At 51.9% G+C, this 25,274-nt stretch overlaps 7 protein-coding genes across 7 annotated transcripts; 1 reads left to right on the forward strand and 6 right to left on the reverse strand.

The window, feature by feature from the left end:
• Positions 1-5,777: 5,777 nt before the first annotated feature.
• On the reverse strand, positions 5,778-8,204 carry NECHADRAFT_47393 (uncharacterized protein; the record flags this gene model as incomplete). Its single annotated transcript, XM_003048439.1, has 2 exons — positions 5,778-5,894; positions 5,949-8,204. 2 exons carry the CDS (start codon positions 8,202-8,204, stop codon positions 5,778-5,780), a joined length of 2,373 nt encoding a protein of 790 aa, XP_003048485.1.
• Positions 8,205-10,129: 1,925 nt separating this feature from the next.
• On the forward strand, positions 10,130-12,774 carry NECHADRAFT_63028 (uncharacterized protein; the record flags this gene model as incomplete). The annotated part of the gene is made up of 1 exon (XM_003048239.1): positions 10,130-12,774. The coding sequence occupies one exon, from the start codon at positions 10,130-10,132 to the stop codon at positions 12,437-12,439; it is 2,310 nt and encodes a 769-aa protein (XP_003048285.1). The 3' UTR covers positions 12,440-12,774.
• Positions 12,775-13,414: 640 nt separating this feature from the next.
• Positions 13,415-14,212, reverse strand: NECHADRAFT_47657 (uncharacterized protein; the record flags this gene model as incomplete). Its single annotated transcript, XM_003048440.1, has 1 exon — positions 13,415-14,212. A coding segment is annotated over one exon (798 nt), but the record flags the coding sequence as incomplete, so codon positions are not given.
• Positions 14,213-16,396: 2,184 nt separating this feature from the next.
• On the reverse strand, positions 16,397-18,767 carry HDA2102 (histone deacetylase; the record flags this gene model as incomplete). Its single annotated transcript, XM_003048441.1, has 5 exons — positions 16,397-16,719; positions 16,768-16,939; positions 16,989-17,081; positions 17,130-17,193; positions 17,248-18,767. 5 exons carry the CDS (start codon positions 18,765-18,767, stop codon positions 16,397-16,399), a joined length of 2,172 nt encoding a protein of 723 aa, XP_003048487.1.
• A 1,182-nt stretch (positions 18,768-19,949) lies between these two features.
• NECHADRAFT_95694 (uncharacterized protein) lies at positions 19,950-21,289 on the reverse strand (the record flags this gene model as incomplete). Its single annotated transcript, XM_003048442.1, has 2 exons — positions 19,950-20,456; positions 20,507-21,289. 2 exons carry the CDS (start codon positions 21,287-21,289, stop codon positions 19,950-19,952), a joined length of 1,290 nt encoding a protein of 429 aa, XP_003048488.1.
• A 1,036-nt stretch (positions 21,290-22,325) lies between these two features.
• On the reverse strand, positions 22,326-23,369 carry NECHADRAFT_47804 (ribosome biogenesis protein BRX1; the record flags this gene model as incomplete). Its single annotated transcript, XM_003048443.1, has 3 exons — positions 22,326-22,921; positions 22,971-23,188; positions 23,248-23,369. 3 exons carry the CDS (start codon positions 23,367-23,369, stop codon positions 22,326-22,328), a joined length of 936 nt encoding a protein of 311 aa, XP_003048489.1.
• Positions 23,370-23,694: 325 nt separating this feature from the next.
• Positions 23,695-25,204, reverse strand: NECHADRAFT_63029 (uncharacterized protein). The gene is made up of 5 exons (XM_003048444.1): positions 25,063-25,204; positions 24,982-24,994; positions 24,512-24,901; positions 24,364-24,444; positions 23,695-24,295 (listed from the first exon to the last, which is right to left on the reverse strand). Exons 1-5 carry the CDS (start codon positions 25,081-25,083, stop codon positions 24,162-24,164), a joined length of 639 nt encoding a protein of 212 aa, XP_003048490.1. The 5' UTR covers positions 25,084-25,204; the 3' UTR covers positions 23,695-24,161.
• Between the last annotated feature and the right edge of the window lie 70 nt (positions 25,205-25,274).

Here is a 25,274-nt window from a genome sequence, read left to right on the forward strand (position 1 = left end):
GTTTGGTATAGTCATCAAGGTAAAGCAGATGAAGTACCAGTATAAGCACCACTCCACTGTTCATATCGAGTGAGGTTACGAGACGCTGGTTGCCTCCTATGGAAGCCCGAGATCGACCCCCTCTCGGATTCGGCGGATTCGATGCTGGGGACGGTAAAGTTATGCATGTATTTAGTAGCCCATCTTGACAAACATCATGTTGCATTGTTATTGCCGTGTCCAAAGCCTGCTTCAATGGAGCCGGAGCATCTTCCTTAATCGCAACCAGCCTCGTACGACCCCAGATGCGTTGGACGCTTCTGGGTCAACGCACAGCAAAGGCATCAGCTCATACTGTTGCGATACCAATATTGAATAAGGGATACACTTGGGGTGTTGGCACCCACCTACAGCTTGTTCTTGAGGGTAAAGTCTCTCGACTTAGCAATCCTCAGCAGCGTAGCCTCCGCACTGCAGCCGGGACCAAAAGCGAAAGTTCGCCTTCACATACAGTCGGTGTACCGAAGTATGGAGTATCGAGGCTTCATAAGGTCTCGAGTATAGATGCACTGGCAGCCCAAGTGAAGGCTGCAAGGTTGGATGGAAAAGTGGAAGATGCAATGATCCCTGACGTGGAAGAAAAGCAACATCCTCAAGGCGTTGACACTCGTTGGGCTAGGGTGTTGAAGTGTAGGCCAAGCCCAGAAACACTTTGGCCTGTAGTAATTTGGGAAATTTAACCGTGAAAGCATCCGCGACTGTGTCGTTGAGGGTGATATTGATGGTGGCAGTGTGTCTGGTTCTAGTCATGACAACCGAGAATGGACGAAAGTGGTAACGGAATGCTTATCCATGTTGACACTAAAAAACTCGAAATGCTAGAAACAAGGTACTCACATGATATATAAAAAGTCCTCATAGACGGAATCTATGCAACCTCTCAGGTTGGACTATGCTCGACTCATGGCGTTGGCACTTTGACCCGCCTTCATCGCAGCTCCAGGAGATGCAGTAAGTAAGGAGTAGAACTTGGACCATAATCTCCTAGAAACGTATTCAATTTTAGCAGTTTCCAATCCGGCTTGATAGATTTCAAGTGACCCAACTGGCGAGGACATCAGTGCTGGTCGATCCATCATCTATGGAGAGGGGACGCGAATGTGGGTGGGTGATGGTTGTCATGGCAAGCATCTCTCTCAGCATGAGCATCCACGATTACAGCCGAGCCCTGTTCTTGAATAGTTTTTTTCCTTCTCGATGTGCTTTAGATGCTCAAAATTAGCTTGAAACTTTGCCTGACCTGATTTTCACCGCTGCAAGGCCAGACTTGATGGAGGTCATGATGGAGGTCTCTCGGAGTCGCACTGTGGGTTACTGATGGCGTCCATTCGCCCCCGCACATGGTTCTTTGAGACCATTACCTTGTGGTTGAAGGTTGTTGGGATTGCTCAACGAGAGTATTGGATGATTGTCGAACGCGTCCAGTACACCGTAGTCAATGTTGGCTTTGCAGAAGATACCTAGTTTTGATCACCCTCAATTAAGGGACAGTGTCGCTGGAGGTCGTTCCTCATGTGGAGCACGTGAGCTTAGAGGGAACAACGGAAGGGTACGAATGCCAATCGATTGTCGCCGATGAGAGAACTTGATCGTGATGGAGTTTGGCAACGAACGAGGCAAGAGCAATCTTCATCACAACACTCTAGAACCCGCATACTTACACATCTCCTCATGCTGGCAATGCCCATCTCAACACATCCGTCGATTGACAATCCAACACCATTGGATTTGACTAGGCTGATTGGTTGTTGGCTGGTATCGGGCGCTTTTTGCAACCGTCATCAATTGATCTTGGCCACTCCTGGCGGTCTGCGCGTCGTAATCTCGCGCGATCACTCTGGCTGCTGCTTGGCGACCATGAATAGGTCTCCACGGTCATTTTTGCTCCCAATAGAAGCCGTACTCCATCAATTCCATCTCTTCCGAATAGTGTTTCAAGAATTTTAGCTTTCAACACATACGACGAGCTATTTTAAATGCTATTACTACGAGAGATGCGGCCCTCCCACGGTCCCCAAAATGACTATGAGGAACACGAGATCTTGGGTCTGAAGCGATCATGGGACTTTCTGGTAGCCCATGCGCTTTACCTAGGCACCTATGACCGAGGCAGCCACAAGACCGCCTTTTCATTAGTAAAACTAGGTATAACCATTGCGCCCTCCAGTGTTCTCATGAATGGGGCACTTGTATTCATCATGCAAGACGTTGTCAGGTGTATCCAAGCGTCTTCCTAGCATTGCTTTTGAAGAATGATTGCACAAAGCATGGCCTTTCATCAAGTTCCAGATTGATGGCCACGCCACGCTATGTTGAATGCATCTTGGCTATGACTACTACTCTGGCATCGCGCATTCCAAAGTACGAGAGCATCTGAAAGGACACGGCAACTATTGAAGTAGGACAATCTTCACGTCCGACGGTCATGGTGTCACCCAAGCCGTTCTTGATCACAATAGATCGCTGCACTGTCGCTAATTCTCTAGCATAAAGGCCCGATTTGTGATTGGGACCACTGACTCCCACACACGCGGCATGATTCCAATTTGTCTTTATATTGCCATCAGTGTTTATTAGGCTTTTGTCGTTCATTCCTGCGACAAGGAAAGTATCGACTAGGGAGATCATGATAGCGGCCATTCTTCTGGAAGCAGCAGCAATAGCCCTATAATACTCTAAAGAGGTCCTAGTACAGTTTTCGATAATCTGGGTCTCGTTGCCGAGTGCCTCTTGAACTTGCGTCGTCACTCGGCTCGATATTGGGGTACCTTGAACAAAGCCTTTTACTGCACATATATGTCTGATGGATCATTCCCTCTTCATGTCTAATGTGTTCCCTAATGCCACTAGCTAGATGCTAAACCACTTGACCACTTCCTCTCTCTCCTCAACAGCCGCATCGCCGACATGGAGGAGCCAGGAACCGAGCAGGCTCTCTACGCAGGCCGAACATGGTCGATTTTGTTGGGATCGACTGTGAACTTGACGACGCGTTCAAAAGAAGCCACCGGGAACATTTAAGCTCGTCATCTCATCCTGTTCTACTTCTTCCCATGCTGAACTCTAGTTTGGGGTCCCCAACATTCATCGCTGGTTTCCCACATCGAGACCATCAATAGCGTATCAGGACAAGAGCCACCAGATCCGCTCATAACTAAAGAGGCAATGCCCAGTATGCCCATTAATCACAGAGCCAGCTCTGTAAAGAGGAACGATGGATATGGATCAAAAACAAGCAAAATGGCCCACATACTCACTTGTGGCTCTCGCGAGCTCGCTCTATCTCGACCTACAATGGCAATTTCGCACGAGGTCGGTCACATTGCAACCTGAACATCTTGTACCCAGACTTGGATACTGGTGAAACTGGGAACCCTTGCAGCAGCCTTTATACTTTCATGTTCTTCTTCAAGGAGAGAAGACAGTGTCATCTCATCTTCCTTCTATGAAAGAGCTTCGCTAGTCAACCCGTTCTAGGTCGCTAGTATCGTCGACCTTGATTTGGCGACTCCCACAACCATCTTCGTTCATGAGTATCTAGACTAAGCTGAGTTCGATATGGAAGTAAAGACACGGGTTTTTTTCGACCGGGAAGGGTCATGGAAGACACAGGTTGTAAATCCCATGTCTTATACCCCAGCCCTCTCAGAGTGCAACCCGTCACAAGTATCAGCGAGGCTTAAATGCCGTTGGCCGTGGGGATCAGGGAGCTCGAGACAACTCAGAGCCTAGAAAAAGAGGTGTAGAAATTGAACGGATCAGTAAACAACCCGTGTAACTAACTGCCTGGACGAGACATAATGTGGTATGTCGCAGCACCAAAGGAGGAACCGTTCTTGAACCCAAGATTGAGATGATCTCATCACGGTTTCCTGTTGAGCTTTCAAAGGTGTCTTCATTCTATCTACCAACAGTGTGATTTCCCCCAAAGTGCCCCATGGGACTAGGGAAACATGGCGCCTTCAAGATCAATACACCCTCTCTATCAAGCCACCATGGACACATTCTCAACCCCAGCAATTACCGTAATTACCGACTGTGGGCGACAGATATGAGACTATAGACCTGTCGTTTCCCTTAGTAATTTTTTTTTCTTTCATCATCTACTCATTTCATTTTGCTTAGCCCTTCCTTATCTCAAGTCACCTTTTGCGATCAACTCTCCCACCCAGATGAGCCATCACTAGATTCCGACACTAAAAACTCCGGAACGAACCGGTATTACGGCGGCAAATGCTCAAGTTCTGGTGGAGGACTAGTATCTCGAAGCTTATGAAAATGATTGTGGGATCCGACCGGGTCCAAAAGGCGCCAACGCGGAAGCGGAAGACGACGGGGGGCGATGAATCACTGTCGAAACCAAAGCCCTCAGTGTTGGTCTGGTAACATCTAATGCTAAACTACGCTTCAAACACGTAGAATAGTGTTCCATTCTAGTGGTAGTGATTATGTACAAGCTCTTCTTTTCTTTTCCCAAATTAAACAAAAACAAAGACTCTTGAATGAGTTATTGAAAAGGACGGCTGGAGTATCCAAAAGCGTCACACCTACAAAAAACAGCCACTCTCACTCGATGATTCTTCGAGATAATGGTCAACACGTGTTGATCAGAGACTGACTTCCCATATTCAATCCAATGAATCTGGTATAGGCTCTCGGACCATATTCGTTATCCCGTCTTGCGAGTGGACAGTTGACGGCTTGTACCCCTTCTTCAGGAACTAGTTTGAAAATATGCTGTCGTCATCTTGGCTCCAGGAGCTGGACTGCTTCACCATGTACTCTTACTGCTCGGTAGAAGCAAATACATGTGCAAGAGGTCGTCCCTCCGTGTCTTGGTTGGGAGAAGCTGAGGTCAAAACTTGGGTTGGGGTGCCTCGGGCTTGGTGTGAGAGAGCAGTTTGATGGAGGGTCTAGAATGTGCCATATATCGGCCAATAGGTTCTTCGAAAGGCATATTGCTTGTTCTGCCTCGTCTTCCTGCTCGTCTTCCGCCTCGTCTTCCGCCTCGTCTTCCTGCTCTTACAACTCTACAGCACATCACCTGTCCCGAGTTCCGCTCATGCAGGCTCTTCCTGGCCCGGTCAGACAGGCATCAAGTTCCTTTTCTCCACATCTTTATAGCCGAAAGAACTGGCTTTTACAGTTACAGTCACGCATAGGGACACAGGCAAACAACAGAAATAACTATAAACTATTTAGTGTAGAACGCACGATCCGCTCTCAAGGCCTCCTCGCGAGTTAGGTGGCATTCGCGAGGAACCCCACATCAGAAGATCCAGCTCTCTCCATCAGCCAACTCCTAGCAGCCCTTGGCCAATGTAATGTCCATTGCATTCCCAATAAGCGCCCCAAACACGTATAAAACTTGCATGTCGTTCCTCTCCGCTTGTATTTTCCCCCATGTTTCCATATATCTCGCCCCTGCGCCAGACTTTGACGCTCCTCTATTCGCTCGCAAGAGCCCCTGCCCTGCCCTGCCTGGCTCACCCCCTCAGCTCACGCTTGATCTTCTGCGGTCTCCCTCTGCGCCTTTTTGCTGACTGTTGATCTGGACCAGGCCTTTCATCAGTTGGGCTGGCAGCAGCCGCCTTCTCGGACCTCTTCCTCAACGCACGACACTCCATGGGGGATCCCGCAGCTTCTGCACCTCGCGATACAACCATGGTATCCTGAGTAGTGCTTTCAGTGGTGGTAGGGGGTTCCGGTGTACCCAGCAATACTGAGGACGCCTCACCCTACGAGGATCCTCCCGACTTGCTACATTCATTACAAAGCCATTTGGCACGAGCCGCTGGGCTGAGGGTGGCAGTCTGTTGAATGCACCCAGCGTGGTAGAGGCGGCTTGAGCAGTTCTGCACGAGCATGTTAGCACAATCCGGCTTCAGATTAACACTCATTCGCATTACCTTGTTCGAGCAGACAAGCAGACTGGGCCCGAGAACTGGCAGTTGACACACTGTACAACCGTTTGCACCTTTCATGATCTGAGAAGCCCGAGGTGACTGTTTCAGCGTTGCATCTGCAGGCTGCGCGTCCTCAGTGCCGTTCGCTTGCTCCTTCGCCTTGGCCTTCAACTGGGCCCTTGCTTCATCAAAGACCTCCATGGCTTGGTCGATTATCTTGTCATTGAGGACATCACGAGCCATCAAAACACCCATGTGCTTGCCAAATTCCACCATCCGAGGGTTGGCTGCCACCAGCCATGACGCGTGCTCCTTGACAAATTTAAGCCAGGCGCGCGGGAAGTATGTTCCAGAAGTGACATTTTCCTGGAGAATGAATGAGTCCCAGTTTCGAATGTATTCTTTCTCGTCGGTTGTAACATCCGAAAATTCCCCAATGTCTTCTCGATGCTTCTGAATCAGCCATGAGTTGTCAATCGCAGGCCTCGGCAGGTCCTCGCCCGGTACAAGGCGCGCCTTGCTCACGGGATCAAAGAGGGGAAAATTAGTCTCGGGGATGGCGATCTTTCTCTTCTTAGGTCGTGGCATTGGTGGCAGCGTTGGCTGTGGCGGTAGTGAAGGTTTCGAGTCAAAGAGCTGCCTTGCAGTCGCCTGCTTCGACGGAGACCGCGCCGGCTCTTCGTTGTTGTCTGGGCCAAGACGCGAAGTCACCCAAGACTGGTCGCCCGACACATACGTCTCCAGATGCCAGGGCTTTACCGGCTTTCCCAGCTGGTATGTCCTCGTGGGCGAAGCGACAGACTCGTTACGATGCGTCACTCGGAAATGCGGTCCTTGACTCGTCATGTCGAGTGCGTAGTCGTATTCTAAATGATAAGTCTGCAGGTGAAGTTGGAGTAGAGGCAGCGAGTCGTGGAATGTGCCACAGCTAACGCATCGCCAGTAATCCAAGCACACAGGCTGATCAATCGGCAAGAAGTATGTGACGCGACCTTCCGCCGGCGTCGTTTGGGCAGCTCTTGCTCGCGGCTTTCGCTCTTTCCCTTGCGCTTTGTCGCTAAGAATTTTGAGGTTATACTGCTGCTTGACCCCTCGTGTTCTCAGGGCGCGGTTGGGGGTGTGTTCACCATCCATTTCATCGTCCGGCTCATGCGATGAGTCCTCATGAGCGTGGCCGTTGATGCCATTGGTGCCGTTGACATCTTCATGAACGTGAACGCCGTTCACACCAATTTCGCCGTTGATGCCGTTCACACCATTTAGACCATTGAGGCCATTCACGCCGTTGGTAGGAGTGGTGCCATTGACACCTCCATTGACACCATTGGCGCCATTCAACACGTCGGCGCCGTTGAGTTGGTCATCGGGGATAGGCTCAAGTTGACCAGTAGTGTAGGGCTCAGTATCTGGGTCAATTGCGGTGATGCAGGCCTTTGAACCCTTGGCTATCGGCCGGAAACCTGCCGTCCAGCGCAGATCCACGTCCATGACATAGTCTGTCGGACGCGAATGGCGATCGGGACGATGGCCAGTTGTGAGGCGCACGGGGGTCTTGCTTCTGCCAAAAACTCCCCCAACCTCGCTGTGGAAAATCCACCGGCTCTTGGCAGAATCGGAGAAGGAACCCTGCTCGCCCAGTGGGATGCCGAAGTCATGAGAGTCGAGGGGAGGCCATGTGCCATCATTGATGGATTCCAGTTCAACGTCCAACCTGTAGGATTGAGCAAAGTCATTGGACACATCATCATGCCTATTAACTTTGATGCTCTCTTCAGGCACGAGGAACGGCTGGGGCAGGCTAACCCGGGCGACGCGGTGAGGGCCAACGGGATTTTTGTAGGTGATAATGTCGCAGTTCTTGCAGCAGCGGTACAAGATATTGGGGAAGCCCTCACTCACGTCGGAGACGGTTATGCGACATCTGCCCTTGATGGTGACAATATCGCGGGGCTCAACAACAGTGGTCTGGAGGGCTCGGACTTTTTTAGAGTCCTTGTGAAGAACTTTAAGAACCTCGACGCGTAAAGCGGAGAGGGACTCTGGCGTGTCATGCGAAGCATGGTACCGGTCATTTTCGAGAGGGTCCGGAGAAGACAGGCGAAGGCGCTTCTGCGGAGGGGCGCCATCATCTTGACCCGACAAATGCTTTGGGGTGGAAAGATTCACACCCATGACTGAATTTCGCAAGGGTGCGACTCCGTTGATCCAGGTCTGTTGAAGAAAGGGCCCCGTCCTTTGATTGCGCCTTTTCAGGTTCATGGCGGAGGGAGAGAGATCATGGGAGGAGGAGAAAAATGACGAGATGAATGTGAGGAGCGCGGGCCTGTGCTGCTGCTGGGCGCCTGAGGGTGAGGGATGCGGCGATGATGATTGCAGCTGATGTGATTGCTGTTGTCGCGGTTGCAGAGGATTTCTCAAAGACACAATGCGTTGGCTCTCATTGTCTTTATCACCTGTTGTCGTCATGCAAGCCGGATGAGTGGTGTTGGCTGGGCCAGAAAAATGATGGTAGAGAAAGAGTGCGAGAAAGGAAGGTCAATGGAAGGAAAAGAGACAGCGGATAGAAACAGGCGCGGGCAAACAGGCGACGCCACAAACCACGAGAGGGAAGCGCGTGGAAAAGGCCTAAAGGAGAAATAAAGGATACGAGCTGTTTGAATGAGGTGCAGCGTTTGCCGATGAGATATGGCGATGTTGTTGAGCGTGGTCGTGACTCTGTGGATGTAAATAATAAGGAGGAGATGCGAGCCCGGTCGCGTGTGGTGAGAAGAGAAGGACCCCCCGTCACTGCCGCTGCCGCCACAGTCGCTGCGTCGCTGTCCTCACTGCGCCCGAGTATGAGCGGAAATAAGGCTCATCTACAGGCTGGCAGACGTGTCGCATCGAATGCAAAAAGGCAGAGGCGACAACGAGGACTCCAAGACGCCGTCATATAAGTCGACGTTGATGCTTGGCTGGGGGAGCGCGGCGGCGGCAACAGGCGAAAGACGCGTGCCAGTGGCAGGTGAAGGGACAGGGAGATTCTATCGCGACTCCCAATGAGGTCTAGTGTGAGAGCCACTTAATCCTGGGAAGCCGCGGGCAAATGAACCATTCACGGCTCGCGCAGGCGACCGCCGGGGCCACTTTCCTTACCTGTTCCAGCGGGAGCAGAACCCGAGCTACTCCACACGCCGCTCTCAGCGAATCAATACGTCGTGTCCGAGGGGAAAAGTGGTCAAAAAATCCTCCAATGCATGCCAACGGGGTGCCCCCTTTGACAGATTCATCGGCTTAACTGGGCTTCTATGCACATTGCGCGGTCTCGATCCATCATGGGATGGTTGGTGCCATCATGGATCAAACTTGGGAGACTTCTCTTTGTCCGGCTCCTGCAGGTATACGCTATCAATGATGAGCCGGAGATTTGCTAGACTGTTTTCTACGTGGCGAGAGAAAATCAAAGACGGTTTGCTACGTGGTGTCTTTGGTATTCAGGCAAACAAATTCTAATTTCAGGGCTGGAAATCATATCACGGCAATCTCCAGCATGCATGACCGATTGTTTGCGTGCTCAAAGCGGTGACATGAAAAATGAAAACATTCAATTTTCGAAATGAGAAAATCACACAGAGAATCATCTACTTGATTTAACCCAATCTCGTCCATTCACACAAATCTCCTTTGTAGCCACATGCTGACCATGTCTCTTACTCACAGCCTCGTCGGCCGAGCTTGCCCTCAAATACACACACTCTGTAATTGGCCAGCATATGCCCCACCTCTCACCAGAGCCCCACGCCCCAATGCACTAAGGCAAGGCTGACTGTCTTTCCAGGCACCGAGTCCCATCTTGCCCCTCCATCTCTCTTACAACTACATCGTTGACCTCACCCGGACTTGTTTATTGCCAACTACCCTCCAAGTTCACAACAGAAGCCATTTTGTTCTTCATAGACAGATGGCAGACACTCGTTCTTGATCTTTCTTTCCCTCTTTCGGCCCGCCATTGCTCACCGCTTGGTCGTCGGTAATCACCTGAGGGGCGCCAAAGATCGCAAGACGTTGCAGGTGTGAACAACCCCATCTTGCGCCAACCCATGCCATGTCATCCACGACAGCTCTAGCTACACATTCGTACCAATAAGGTTAATTAACGTCTCTATCATCTAACTAACACCTTTTCTTTTACAGACACCGCCAACATGGTCCGCACACGAGCCGCCGATCGTCAAGATGTCACTGAACCCTCCACCCGTCGCAACCCTTCCCGAACATCCCGCGCACATGTTTCTGCGCCACCCACTCGTTCAACACGATCGCGAAAAGCGTTAGTATACCCCAGAGACACCTCTTCTGATGATGGCGACTCGGACTCTTCAAACAACAGTCTCGGTCACCCCTCAGAGCCAGACGTGGAAACCGACTCGGACTCGGGTGACGAACCACACTTTCAAACACGATCACGACGTAACAAGAATCGTTCCACAGGGAATGCATCCGCGAGGACTAGCAGTCGTCGCAGCGCCCGACAGGCAGCAATGGGCCAGGCTCAGGCTGAACCTGTCCCCGCTCGCTCTGACACGAGGTCGAATGCACGCCGGCAAACAAAGAAACGACCGAAGCCACTCCATAGGAAGGGAAGGTCTTCAAAGAAACGGCGCACATCATTTGAGCCAGAACAAATTCCTCAGGGTATCATACCGAACTGGAAGGATCCCCAAATACCCTACGGCGCCTGGGTCGACATCTTCTACTACGCCGCTGTGTCAGGTGTCCATGACACCTTTGATGTCAACTGGTTGATAAGTACCGCCACGACTTGCAAGGCCTTCTCAGAACCTGCCTTGACAGCTATCTACCGTTGTCCGCCACTCATCACCATCGGAAAAGCCCGTCGTTTTGCTGCCTTGCTTGAGCTTCCGCCTTCTGGCACTCGGTTCAACTATCGCGCCAAAGTCGAGTCCCTCTATGTAGATGTCCAAGTTGTGCCTCAAACACTACTTCCTCAGATTATTCATGTGTTACCACGCCTAGCAGAAGTCATCCTTTTCACTCGGTCTGACCAGCCACCATACAGAGAGCTTGATCGGACTGTAAGATGGCAATACTCACCTGAGATCTTGCACTCTTTCAGACCAAGCTCCGGCCAAGTCGACTCGGTTCATCCTGAGGAAAAGCCATTCTATACCGTTTTGAAGAGCTGGGAGTGGAGCGGAAGCCTCCTGGGAGGACCTGTCACGACAGCCAAAGACATCAGTCTTGTCCACCAAGAACCTTCATTCGCTCATCTCACCAAGCTAAGCTTCACTAACTTTCAAGTTCCGTCGCTTTATAAACCACGGCCTAAGCCAGGGGACGAAGAACGGGAGCTCGAACTATACAACGAAGATGGAGCCATGATTGACTCGATTGCAGAAGCCATCTCGCAATTGAAATCACTCAGCTCCTTGGTGTTTGAATCTTCGACTGTCATGAATGAACGGCTGCTCCCACTCCTCCCGAAAGATCTGGTTCATCTTGGACTGATCAATTGCTGGGAGGTCAAGTCGGAAGAGTTTTCGTCATTTCTTCACAGCCACGGCAGACATCTTCGCAGTCTGAACCTGTCGCACAACCAGTCCTTGGACTTGGTGTTTTTGACCACCTTGGCTGATGCGTGTCCTTACCTGGAAGAGCTCTACATGAACCTGTCGTACTTCCGCCACCATGACTCCCTGTCCCTCGTCAACAATGACGCCGATCCCCTGTATGAACAGGCTCTGCTGCCACACCAAATACCACAATGGCCATCGAGTCTCCGCGTGATTGACTTTGAGCACATTCGACACTGGAGTGTTGAAACTGCAGAAATGTTTCTCCAGTCTCTCATCGACAGCGCGGGATCGTTGCCGAATCTCCGACATCTTGCCGTCAAGACAATGCTCAACATACCCTGGAAGGCCCGTGCTACCATGCGCCACGATTGGCGGCGAAAACTGGATAGGGTCTTCCTCCGCCGCTTCGAGCCACCAAAGAAGCATTACTCGCTACGCCAGACAGAAGAGGAGAAGGAAAAAGTAGTTGAGAAGAAGATCAAGCCGAAGCGTCTGTCTGATGGACCGTCTCGTCGGAGTACCCGACTTGCCGCGCAAGCCTCGGATTCCGACTCGAGGCATAGTAACAACTCGAAGGGTCTACGCAGTCTTCATGGCAGACCAACGTACGCCGAGCCCGAAACTGACGAGAATGAGTTTGATTCAGAATCGGAAGAAGAACGAGGTGCAGGTGACAGTCCGGCTTCAACTCAGTCTGATAACGAAGCCGAACGCGCAGACTCTAAAGAGCCTCGACCCGCCAAGACCCTAGTTATTCAGGGACTCTGTACCAGCGTCTCCATTGTCTTTGACAATCAGAAGCCTACTGAAATGCAGTATGGCATGGAAGATTTCATGGATGAAGACCGTGCCGAGTCAGACGACGAGTGGGATGGTGATCAAGATGATGACGAAGATCCCGTCTTTGTCTGGCGTTAGCCGCCCGACGTTCCGAGTCTTACCTCGACGCAACCCAACATGTCACTAACACACATTTTGGTGCTTCGAAAACGGGCATTTGCTCGAGAAACAAATATGATATTTTTTTTTTTGGTCCAGTCTCCGTTCAGAATAGGACTTTAGCAGTATCAACTTGCTGCTCAGACTTTAACCAAGAAAGTCACCTTTGAGGGGGACGGATGGACTGAAGCAGGGGACATTTGCCTGGCCGACTCGACGAGCTTACTGCGCTCATGTCTAATAGTGTATATTCTCACAAGCTACTTGACCGCTGACTGAAAGCGCAAGAATTAAATCTCCCGTGGGAAGCCGGGAAAATTCAAACTTGTTGGTCTTGCTCGTGTGTGTTTGCTCGTAGCGCTTCGATATCGGAACTGTGTGGGGATGACGTTGACGTTGGACAGCGCCCTGCGAGTAAGCAGCTGCTGTGCCTACATTTTCACAATAGGTACCTGAAATGAATGGGAATGTACAGTATGCTTCTGTATATTAACTACTTGTTAAAAAAAATCGCCTCCTTGCCTGAATGAAAGCCCTAGGAAAGACATCATGGATGCTAACAAAGGCGCCTGTTGCACAAGGCCTGGGTCACTTCCAAGGATTGGATACCTGCATACCTGCTGTATGTACCTACGCAGGGACACTCAGAGCGGCATTTCTCACATGTACGAAGCTAAGAAGGCTCTGACAAGACACGTCGTCATTACATCTATCTACAGTTTCCTCATACAAGCCTTGCCGAGCTACCAACATCTACCTACCCGCCTACTGCTGCTCACACTCTAGGGGCTGGCTGGGATTAAAAGTACAGATAAAATACCGCTCTCCAGTCCTGAACCAGATGCTGCCTGACCCCCTTTCCAAGAATTGCACTCGTACAAGGTGCGAAACTGAACACTGCCAAACCTCCTGCGCCAAAGCTTGCGAAAACAGAAATACTGCCGGCTCCCTGCTCTAGAATGCCGCGCCGCCCATGCCCTCGCCAGCCATGTTCTTCATGCTCTTCTCACTCAGGTCACTGCGCATCTCCCAGGCTCTCGAGTCACGCTCAAGCCGGTTCCAGGTGTACAAGCTCTTACGCAGTCGCTCCTGTTTGGCCTGTAGCTCGTCTCGCAGCTTCTCCTCCTCGTCTTTAAGTTTGCGGTAGTGTGGCTCGAGTTCCCGAGTGACGCCCAAAACGAGGGGAGTCATGGAAGGATCTAGCTTGCCGCCTGGGATGATTGGGGGCAATGTTGCCAGCATAGATTGCGCCAGAGTTTGTCGAGCACCACCAGCATGTTGAGCTGATGGTCCAGTCGGAGGGTTGAATGGTCGCGGCTGAACTGGGGTAGAGGTTGATGGTGCATTTGAAGGAGTAGCCCGTGGGCCAGTAGGAATCGTAGATGGGCCGTTTGGTGTTGAAGGTGTGGGAGAGGGTCCAGGCATGTGTCGCGCTGGCGTCTGATTCCACCCGCCTCGTCCACCACGTGGAGGAAAGCCGCCTCTGGCTGGAGGCACATAACCTCGTGGACCTGCTGGCGGGATAGTCGGGCTTGTTGTGCCGGAGCGAAGGGGAGGGGCTGTTGGTGTCTGTGTTCGCACAGGAGGAGGTTGTGCTGGCGACGACACTGGTGCTGTGAAATTTCTGTTCGCCGCAGGACCAGTTGGAGGAGCTCTCAACGCAGCGGGACCTCGTGGTGGTGATCGAGAGGGGGCAGATGCAACTGGCTCATACGGCGCGGGTCGGGGAACGTCTCTCAGAGGAGGAGCCCCGGGTGCAACGGCATGATGAGGAGACTCTTCTCGAGATTGGAGTGGTGACCTCGCTCTCACTGAACTTGGGCGAGGGGATGATCGTCCAGATGCTGATTGAGAAGTGATTGCTGACGAGATTGCAGATTCTCTAGGCGGACTGACACGCCTATATGATTGATATCGGTCACCTCCACGTCGGCTGAGAGACCGAGAACGGGGCCTGTAGGTGCCGCCCCGAGGACCTGGTGGAGGTGATCTTGCAGGAGGAGTTCTGTCTCGACGAACACCAAAGGGGGACCTAGACCGCCGTCTGTTGTTAGTTAGTTATACTTCGTCATCAAGACTCGACAATGCTCACCTCTCGTCACGACGCTCGAAATTGCGTTCCCTATCGTGCATCCGATCACGATCCCAGTCCCTATCTCGGATCCTATCACGGTCCCGGTCTCGTTCACGATCTCGTTCCCATTCTCTGACTGGAGATCTTGGGCGTTCATACCTGTCACCTCGCAAAGGCGACCCTCTTCGCGACATACTACGTCGAGATGATGGTCGTCTCATTGGAGATCTGCTGCGCTCTCTTCTGCGCGGACTCTCGCGTTCTCTTGATCGCTCTCGCCGGTATCGATCCCCTCCACTTCTCGACCTACGGCGTGGTGGATATCTCCCCGGAACGTAGCTATCGGATCCTGAAGGAATTGGACTTCGGGGACGCGGACTTCTAGGTCGTGGACTCCTTGCCCGTTCCCTAATCGGGCTCCTGGCCCGCCGAGGTGAGCGGTCCCGAGGAGTAGGCCTCCACGACTCTCCCGCGCCATACCTAACGACTTCCCCATCATCGTACCTTGATATAGTTAGCAACTGTGCCATGACGCTGAACATGATATGAACGAAAAAACGCGCTGATGTAAAGTGAAGGCGGGCCAAAAAAGGAATGTCGATAAAAAAGCAGAACTGTTCGCTGTGGTGTAGTTGAGATGTTGAAGAAATCGATCTAGCGGGGAAGCTGCTGCAACAGTAGCTGATCCCGAGGACATAGCTAGGGCCTTGACGGCACACGGCGCTCTGCTGCAACATTTGGACCGTCCATGCGCACGACCAGCGGCCTAACCATTTCTTCAAAAATTGGTTGTTGCCATGGAGCGAAGAGTCCTGAGGCCCTTGTCTGGGTATGGTATTTTCTGTTGACAATCACTTCGCTAAACACAAGCAACTCAAAGAGCTACCTCGAGCGCATTATAAAGTAAATGCTGACGCAGAGATACGGGTCCGTCTCTGACCCCTCAAGTGGATAGTCGACGTCCAGGACCCAAACCATTTGACCAACGTAGTACAGCTTCATTGTCTCTGGTCTGACGACTTGACGGCAAGTTTGAGGCGGGCGTGGACTGTCGATTCGAATGATATCCTCGAGCGAAAATCTGCCAAAAACATCGTCGAATAGAGACCTGGTCAAGCCAGGTGACAGATCGGTTGTGGGCATCGTGAAAGGTTCGGTCGTAGACGAAGTCGAGTCGGTTCCAGGCCCAGTCCAGATACCCAGTGGCCAATATGAATCTTCGAGGGTCCTGAGGCTAGCGCGATCGATCCGGAAGAGAGAATAGCGAGTGTCGAGTCCAAGCAGGGATGCTATGTTGTAGATGATGGATGCTGGATGATGGTGGCGCGAATGATGCTTGGGGATGAAAAGAAGAGAAACAGAGCTGAATCGCTTACCTTCGACCTCGATCACGTTCCATAGCTTCTGTCTCGGCGCCGCGAAACTCGCGGCAGGTGCTTTTCTCGTGAACAAGAGAAGTAGAGGTTGTGTGATATGATGCGTTCAGGAGAGCGCAAGCACGCGTGCTTGTCTTTCGCAAGATGGTAGGTGCTATCCAAATGATGGTTCGGAGATTTACCGGATAAGCGATAAGGACAGTGCGGATAGTGTGACAGTACTAAATCGCACTATACGCCTAACTTACACCGAGCTACCTCCCCCAACTATTCACCAACGAGAGTGATGCTTTGCTGGAAGATTTCGAACGGGTTTTGTAATTAAAAAGACCAGGGAATCTGTTGGTACAATTGCACAGCCAGGGTTTGTATCCATGCAAAAAATCCTCCCAAGTCAAACGCAGACAGCAAGTAGATATGTTGTCCCCTGAGCAATAAGTAATCCTCCCAAGACGAGAGCGCTCCTGCGTACGTCCTCAACCGTCATCATTGCTTCTCATCATCTGTCATATCCGCATCTGATGCCTCAACAACTCTCTCCAGGATCCACGCGCGTGCCTCGTTAGCATGGGCCTGCATCATCTTGTTGAGACCAAACTTTGGGCTTCGCACGACTGTTCCGAAGCGGCGCTTGTGGACTTTCCGTGTCAGGTCAGGATCGGACCAGCACGCATGGTCGCCCGCGATGTAGACGCGCGAGTTGTCTTTGTACCAGGACGAGAGATCCGTATCGATGTCTGACTTGACTGGCCGGAGTGTTCCATTGACAAAATTCACCACTCCGGAAATCCTTGCCTTGCAGTCTATCACTAATACATTAGCGCCATTCAGAATAGCGAGCACATCGGACAGCTCACCTCTATTTACGAGAAGAACCTTGACTCCTAGATAGGCGTTCCCGACGCCCATGATGAAGATGTTTTCTGCGTCGTATAGCTGCAGATAATTGTCCCAGAGATAGCAGACAAGAGACTGAATCTGTTCCTGGAGGGCCTTTTCTTTGAAGCCTGGGATATATGCATCCGAATCCTGATCCCAGAGTTAGAAGAGCGTAGTAGTAAAAAAACGAAGCACGTACCTCTTCATGGGTGATATACGCAGGAACGTTGATATCCATGACACCAAACTTCTGGCTAATCGCCCAATCAATGTATTCGGTTACACCGTCAACCTGTATCAGTCAGCTTAATTCTGAAGCTGTGGTTCTCAATCTACTCACAACCCAAGCATTATGCGGATCGAGAGATGTATCGATAACATCCGGCTGAGCTAGGAGCTGAGGTCTGAAGAGCGTCAAAAGTCTTGAACTGTGCTCGTGAACGGTAGTAACAACTCACGGATCATGAATAATAATCAGAATCTTGTTCGCTTCATGCAGACTCGGAGTCACCAGCACCTGGTTCTCATACGACTTGTACAGCTGTTCGCGCTGGATGTAGAGAGGTACCATGTTGTGCTTGGTTTGCAGGACTTGCCTTTGGGCGTTCCTAATAACGTCGTGGAGGCGGTTAGCATTTAGCGACTGAACCTCTGGCACATCCACAATGCCAGGCCGCATGCACTCCCAGTACGGGGCCTGGTGCGCCTGGACCTTGGCCAAGATGCGCGCAGCTTCCTTGTTGATCTTGGGAAGCTCCATCTTGGGTGGCGGCTCGCCCATGAGTGTCTGAGCGACGGCGACAGCTGATTTGGAAATAGCTTTCAGGTTATAGCCTCCCTCGAGACACACAGAGACCTTTCCGCCGGCTAGAGACATGAGCATATGTGTCATGTGAGCATAGCAGCCTGGTGAAACAAAGCAACCTCCAAGCTCATCACCATCCGCAGCATCAAAGCCGGCAGAGATGACCACCAAGTCGGGGTTGAACTCCTTGGCGATGGGCATGATGATCTTCTGAAAGGCCGCCATGTATTCACCATCTCCCATGCCCTGGTCGTGCCAACCGATGTTGATGTTCCTGCCGAGTCCAGGACCACTACCACAGTTCTCGATGCCTCCATCGGGGGTTATGGGATTCGGTGGCTTTCCAGGGTAGAATGTTCCATTGGCGTACACGTGGAGGGAGATGTATAGAACATTGGCGTCCTGATAAAAGATGTTTTGCACTCCGTTGCCGTGATGGACATCCCAGTCCAGGATGAGGACCTTGCGACATAGATCGGGGTAATCTTGCTGACACACTCTGACGGCCACTGGAACATTGTTGAAGAAGCAGAAGCCCATGGGCGCATCAAACTCAGCGTGGTGCCCCGGCGGTCGAATCACGGCGAACGCGTTCTTCACCTGTCCTGTGACGACGTTCTTGCAGGTCTCGATAGCGCCTCCAGCGGAGAGGAGGGCTGCGGGATACGACATGCTGCCGACATAGAGAGATTCGCGTCCTTGATCGTATCTCCTAGTCAACTCTCGAAGTTCCGCGGTGCTGATCTTGTCTAGATTCTCAACCCAGCTGAAATGGTCGGCTGAGTGAGCAAGACAGATCTCGTCTTTTGTCGCCGACCGGGCAGCTATCCGCCACATGTATCGTGTAGGACATTCTCTTATGATCCTTGGAAGGTCTGCCTCGGAGCCAGTATAGACGAGGCCCGCTTTCTTGAACGCCTTGAAGATCTCGTGGATTCTGCGGGGGTCTTCTGGATGATGGGTATTTGGACTGAAGTCTGCGTTCATATGGAGTTTCATCCTGTCATCATAACAGCAGCCTGTAGGAAGTAGACCTCGCCGCCGCACCTGATCAAGTGCGAGATCCTGAGGTTCGGGGTCCTCCTCACTGGAGTTGGCATCCTCGGACGCAGTGTCGTCGTCGTCGATGCTGTTGTCCGTCTTGAGTCCGTTGGGCGCATCGACGTCCTTCATGGGTAGGTCGACAACCTCCATGGCCCTTGAATCCATTTCTAGCAGCAAATGATTCCCTCACTGAGGGTCTGGCGACCCCAGGAGCTGTAAAGGAGGTTGAGACAGTGCTTGAGCAAACCCGGGCCCGGTCTCAGCAGCAAACACCAGTTGGCAAACTTGACTATGTTGCGGTTAGAGAAGCGAACAATAAGCAAGTTTTCACACCACTCATTGAATTCAAGAATCGTGGTGGTAAGGGATTGCAATGAGAATGGTAACAAGACGTCTCTCTTTCCATGAGCAGTCGATTCTCTCACACCAGCTTGCCCTTTGTGCTAGGGCGCGCAAGCCACTTGCAGCAGCGCATGCAAGAACAATAAATAGGCGCCCTATGAGAAAGGCGCCCAACAGGGCCAATAATGCGGGCTATAGAATAGAGGCATAGAAAGAGAGCCATATCACTTACCCCTGCAACAGCATCCACGATGCGACGAGATGGCGCGATCTCGATGGTGTCGCGGCTATCTGGGAGCGCTCAGAAAGGCAGTAGAATATATATCAGAATAACAAAAATAAGAAGAAGTCAACGCTGGATGGGGACAACGAGGGTCTTGTGGTCAAGGTCTTTGAGCGCGCGTCGTGGTGATGGTTTGGTTGGTAGGTATGGATTATTAGCTCTGAAATGAAGGGACGGAAGGTGAGGCTCGGGCGGTGGAGGTGAATTTTGGCGCGCGCGCTGGGTTCAGGCGCTACGGGCCACTGAATGGCCAGACGTGCCAGTGGGCGGGGGGTGTGCTATCTCTGATACCTGGGCTGGTTGCGTCCAAGCGGAACAGCAAACATTGTATTTTGGATATGCAGGGAGTCTTGATGATTTAGTCAGGTCTAATACTGACTGTTAAGTGATTATTCGTATGCCGAACTTTGGTTGAATGGATAGCTGGGAGGGCCAGTGCCTATTCCAGTAGTTAGACGCGCTTCTCCTGATCAACGCCCATCCGGGTAGAACTCCCAATCGAGTACTATCACAAGCTGGAAATGGGTATGAGTAGTAACAGAAATGATCGACCAGAACATGCTTCCCTGATAATATTGACGCGCCATATGGGATATGCCATCATCTAGTCTAATAGTCCATGCCTCCTTACACCACACATCTAAACGCAACACCAGCCACAATCTATCCGCTACACAAACCAGCACTCATGCAAACGACATCATGTATCGCCCTTCGACCCAAGACTGCCGCGGCATATCTTCCAAACAAGATCCGTCATCTCCTCGAGGCGAGTAATGTGAGGAAGACCGAAGCAGCCGAGCGCCCGCTTGTAGCAATCCATCAGGACTGGCATCACCTCCAAACTTGACCCTCTCAGCATCACGCTCATCATCCCAGTCAATGACACCTCCTGAGCCATCCTGGGGCAGACTCGGCATGTTCAGTGACCACTGTCGCTCATCCAGGACGCATTGGATGGCGACTGAGATGGATTCCTGGTCAAAGGTGAGGTTGGGTTGCATGAGGCGAGCCTCAACGATCAGACGCTTCCGAGGAAAGCTGTAGATATTGTCAAACAAATGCATCAGCTCTTTGGGACCGAGCTTGCAGTATGTCTTGACGATACGGCCCCATCGACTCTGGTCCCGCCACCCCCTCGAAAGGGACTCGGGTCGATCAGTAACGTCATTCAGATAAGAGTCGCAGGTCTCCTGGGCGGGCATTAGAAATCATACAGCAGCAGTCTTGGACAGATACTCACATATTCCTGGTTAGGGTCCAGGCGGGGGCAGAGATAATGAAGAACTACATCCTTCATAGTCTCAACCAGGTCCATCAACTCCACTAGTTCACTCATAGAGTATCGCCGGAGCTGGCTCAGCCGCGGGTCATCCACACCAGGCTCAGGGAGACCAACACGCGGGCGTGGGAAGTCGCCGTGAAAGTAGAATCCGTAAAGCCACCACCGATACATGGCTCTACGAAACCGCTCAGCCTCATGGTGGCGGAGGTATCGGCAATTTTCGGGCTCGTGATACCACCTCATCTGAGGAAACCGAGACTGCCACTTGGACACCAGGTGGCAGTGGCCAAGAAGAGGCTTCAAGTCTTGCTCAGTCAAGACAACCGTCTTCATGGCGTGAAAGTGGGGAAGCGTGGGCTTTCCAGTCTTGCTGACCGCAGTGAATCCATTGCTGGAAGCCACTGATGGAGTAGGCCGATACTCTGTTCGCGGAGCAAGGACGGTCCCCGTGTCCCCGATGAAGCGCTTGAACACGACTTTTCGAGAAGCATACAAGCCTCCAAGAGAATCAAGGTCATCGGCTGAAGCGGTATAAACTTGCAAGAGTTCATCAAAAGGACTAAAATCCCGGACCAAGACAGGAAGTAGAATGGAGGCCTTTCTCTTATTGAAGAGCTCATAGAAAGTCCTGTGAGTAGCGGCGAGATTGAAAACTCCATCCAGGTCCAGTTGATGGTAGATTTCGAGGACGATCTCGTTGGGGAGCCCAGTCAGGTAAGGCGTATTAGGTGTGCTGGCCATGTTGGTAGCCATGATGGAGATTTCGTTGAGAATTGGTGGTTTAAGAATGGTGAGTTGGATGGTGGGTAAAGAACTGGGGGGTCGATAGTCGTATGTGATATAGAAGGGTAGTTAAATGTAGTTGAGTATCCAGGGACAAAAGATTACTTCCTGAAGGCTCTCCTTTGTACAACAATCTGCTTCCAATCCTGCTAAAGCTGCAAGATGACCACTAAGACGGTATCTATTGGGTGAGTGAGTATGCCTATAACAAAGAGCTATGCATGACTGACCTGATGGAATTTGCATTTTTAGTTGATATGATTAGTGAAGCAATCAATTGATGGGTTGGCGTCGCGTCAAGCCCACGTCTTTGTTGATGTTGTTGGATCTCAAACTGAGTGCGGTTTGTCAACACGGATGATAAGCGTGACAACCAAGGTCTGGGTCGTTTCTTTGGGTCAAAGGAGAGACCAAAAGGAACTGATATGATGGGAAAGAGCAATGCGCTCCGCGTCGCTTCAAAGTGTAAATACACACCGTGAAGCGTTTGTGATCGTGGTTTACTGTCCGGCCACCCCAGCGTTGGGGCTTGACACGGTAGCGGGGATGCACTCAGGCATCAATTTCAAAACAGACAAGATTCCCATGGCTGTTTTCACGAGCAGCGCTTCTTCCGCAGATGCTCGAGTAGAAGGCGCAATAGAGCTTGAAGGTGGAAGAAGGGAAAGGGGGATGACTGATATAGACGGGAGCCCGGCCATGACACACCCCCAGGTCGCGCTCTGATATCAAATCACCGAACATTTTCCGAGCGGGTTAAATGATGATGCGACCTATGGCGTCAGAACGAGATAAACAGATAGACGGGTTAGTACAACATCCCATGGCGAGTAAGACGATAAATGACGGGCAATATTGAATTGATTTGCTTCTTCTTTTTGGTTAATATCAGCGCAGAATGACCCAAACTCCCACACCCCGTCCCGGTGTTTACAGACCCAGAAAGCCAGTAGGTAGTAGTAGTGTATCGATCGACAGGTAGGTATCAAAAAGTCTAGGCAAACAGCATCTTGGTGTCCAGGTCGTCCTTGACCGGTCGCTGTCCACCGACCGACCGCAGTCCGAGGTCGCCCTTCTTGTTTAACCTCTCGACCTGCTTCTCCGCACGAGAGTTGTGTCGCGAGGCCTTTGACCGCCGAAGGTCGGCTCGCACCTGGTTGGGTGACACAAACTCCTTGTTCTCGTAGATGATGGGTCCGCCGAAAGATCCCTCCTGGATCACGATGGGTGTCAGGACGAATCGGGGACCAATCTCGACCAGGTTGATGTCGGTGTCCTTGTTTCCGGATCGGGACTTGGACTTGGCGGCCTCCTCATCTTCCTCCTCTCCCTCCTTGGTCAACGAAGCCTCGACCTCGTTGATCTGGTAGTTTCGGACCCAGATCTTGCCGTCGACAAAGCTGAAGCCCATGACGTGGTCGATGAAAGGCTTGGATTTCCGAGCGCCCTGGGGAACGCCAAAGGTGTGGAGGAAAAGTTCCTTGATAACTCGCAGGTGGGGTTGCTTGTCGAAAGCGCCGTCGAACGAAAGGACGGGCCTCGAGCCCTTTAGGCAGTTACCGGTGAAGTGAAGTTCCTCCATTGTGTGCACTATTTCACGTTAGCACCCTGATCCGGTCCCGCGCTGTCTTTCCCTTACAGTTCTGGAGGTGGAACTTGATTGTAGGTCCGTTAGGAACCTTGCTGAGCCACACGTAGAGGTCCTTTCCCTTCCTCGCCTCGAAGAACATGACGTTGTTGCAGTTGTACATCTCAGCCAGCTCGTTCAGCTCGTAGAGCTTCGTCTTGGAGTCGAACTTGGCATCTTTTCGGCTGTGAGGGAGCATCGACGCAATATCGTTCAAGAGATGGCGGTGTCTATTTGAGAATTGCCAAGTCAGTTAAATGCGCTCCCCTAGCCAAGTCGTGCAACTCACCGGAAGGTAACGCCTCTCGAGGAGAGAATCAAGACTCTCTGCTTGTTCTTCTTGACGCCGTTGCTAGGTGCCTCGGCCTTTGAGCCACTGCTCTTGGAGATGGACTTGTAGACGGCTGCCATGGTGAATAAACAAGAGTTGTGGGGGGTCTTCAATCTCCTGTCAAGGCAGTTGTCGCAAACAATAGAAGGACCAATATTTGCGACGCGGCGGGCTGGCGATTTTCCAAAAATTTTGGTCGGTAGCGGATTTTCTCCGCTGCGATAAGCCTGGAGCTGGGTCTTATCGCAAGTGGGGACTTGGTGGAGCCGCGACACCGCTTCAGAACTCAGACAAGCCGAGCGGGTACAGGAGGTAAGGTAGGCATGCAGTAGGTATGCCCTTGGCCAGGGCCACTCAGGAGTTGCAGGCCTGGACCGAGGAATTCTTTTTGTGGTACGGGTAGATATTGAAGGTCTGAATATCGTGGGAACTGCTAGTAGAGAGGTCAATGCTGACGTCGTCTACGAGATTACATGATCTGACGCCTTCAACCCCGCCATCTACCAAGCAGGCATCCATTTAGAGCACATCTTGAGCTTCCTGCGCCTCTGGAACAACTGAGGAGTGATGACGTGTGTCTAGCTCAGACATGATCAGGGGAAACATTATAAAGAATTCATTCAGCTACGTTAAGATGACCATGTCGCAGCGATCGTTGGACGCATCAACCCCAGACAACCATCATGACAAAAATAAGAACAAAGGAAAGCCGAAGTAACCGCGCCTTCTGATATCAAAAAAAGACGTATCACGATTCCTCGTCTCCTCCAGTCTCTCCTTCGGCGACGAGCGTTTCCGGGGACAAACGAGACGCCAGGTATCCCAAACCCCCAAAGCCCTATGACCATTGGGAAACGGTCCCCTCAGAGAACTTAACAGCACTTTCCGCCCTTTGAAGCATCGTCGTCGGCCGGCTTGCTGAGCGAAATGTTGGTGCCCGCACCTATGGTGGCCTGAGCGCTGTCGCCGCTGTCGAGGGCCTTGCTGGAGACGATGCGGTAGATCTCTGTGTGAGCAGTTAGTCGCAGCCCTGGCCAGATCGTAGAGGGGTAGCAGAGGGCAGGGGTCACATACCGGTCAAAATGTTCTGGAAGGCAAGCTCGACATTGCTGGCGTCGAGAGCAGAAGTCTCGATAAAGGACAGGTGGTTTTCGCCTGCAAATGCAACTATCAGCAAAGATTCCTTCCCCGAAACAAATCGGCGCTCGCGGGGAATGCGTACTGGCAAAGGACTTGGCCTCCTCGGTGGGAACAGCCCTGAGGTGTCGCAAATCACTCTTGTTTCCAACCAGCATGATGACGATATTGGCGTCGGCGTGATCTCGCAGCTCCTTGAGCCATCGCGTGACGTTCTCGTAGGTCTGGTGCTTGCTGATGTCGTAGACGAGTAGGGCGCCCACAGCACCTCGGTAGTAGGCGGAGGTAATGGCGCGGTATCGCTCCTGGCCAGCGGTATCCCAGATCTGGGCCTTGATCGTCTTGGAGTCGACCTGGATGGACCTAGTGGCGAACTCGACACCGATAGTCGACTTGGAGTCTAGGTTGAACTCGTTTCGGGTGAATCGACTGAGAAGGTTGGACTTTCCGACTCCAGAGTCTCCGATCAACACGACTGCAGGTTCACAATGTCAGCAACGGGCGGCGGCAGGTCGACGGGCCAGGCGTGGCCTTGGAGATGGTAGATGACGGCACCTTTGAAGAGGAACTGCAAAGGGGGCCCACTGGTCAGCAACTGGCGGGACAGAAAAGGCTAGGGAGGGGAAGAGGACGCACATCATACTCGTCGTTGGCCATGGTTGCGATGTTGTAGCTCGGGCGAAGGCGTCGAGGAAGAATTCAAGGATGGAGGATGAGGATGAAGGCGAGTGCGCTGGCGCTGCGAGAAGAGAGAGTCGACGTCGTTGAGGTGTGGGATGTGGAGAGGGAGAGAATGCGCGGCTCTGGCGATAGGCGGTTGTTGTACCTTAACCCGTGCCGAGGGGTAA

The sequence above is a fragment of the Fusarium vanettenii genome (genome assembly GCF_000151355.1).
Source record: "Fusarium vanettenii 77-13-4 chromosome 8 genomic scaffold NECHAsca_11_chr8_3_0, whole genome shotgun sequence".
In the NCBI taxonomy this organism is placed as follows: domain Eukaryota; kingdom Fungi; phylum Ascomycota; class Sordariomycetes; order Hypocreales; family Nectriaceae; genus Fusarium; species Fusarium vanettenii.

What these genes read in the sequence shown, in the direction of transcription:
- NECHADRAFT_63029 (XM_003048444.1), bottom strand. Translation starts at nt 25,083, where the DNA reads ATGGCCAACGACGAGTATGAT. An exon ending in GGAGGCCAAGTCCTTTGCCA is followed by an intron (nt 24,445 to 24,511) that starts GTACGCATTCCC and finishes TTGCATTTGCAG; the next exon opens with GCGAAAACCACCTGTCCTTT. An exon ending in CTTCCAGAACATTTTGACCG is followed by an intron (nt 24,296 to 24,363) that starts GTATGTGACCCC and finishes CTGCTCACACAG; the next exon opens with AGATCTACCGCATCGTCTCC.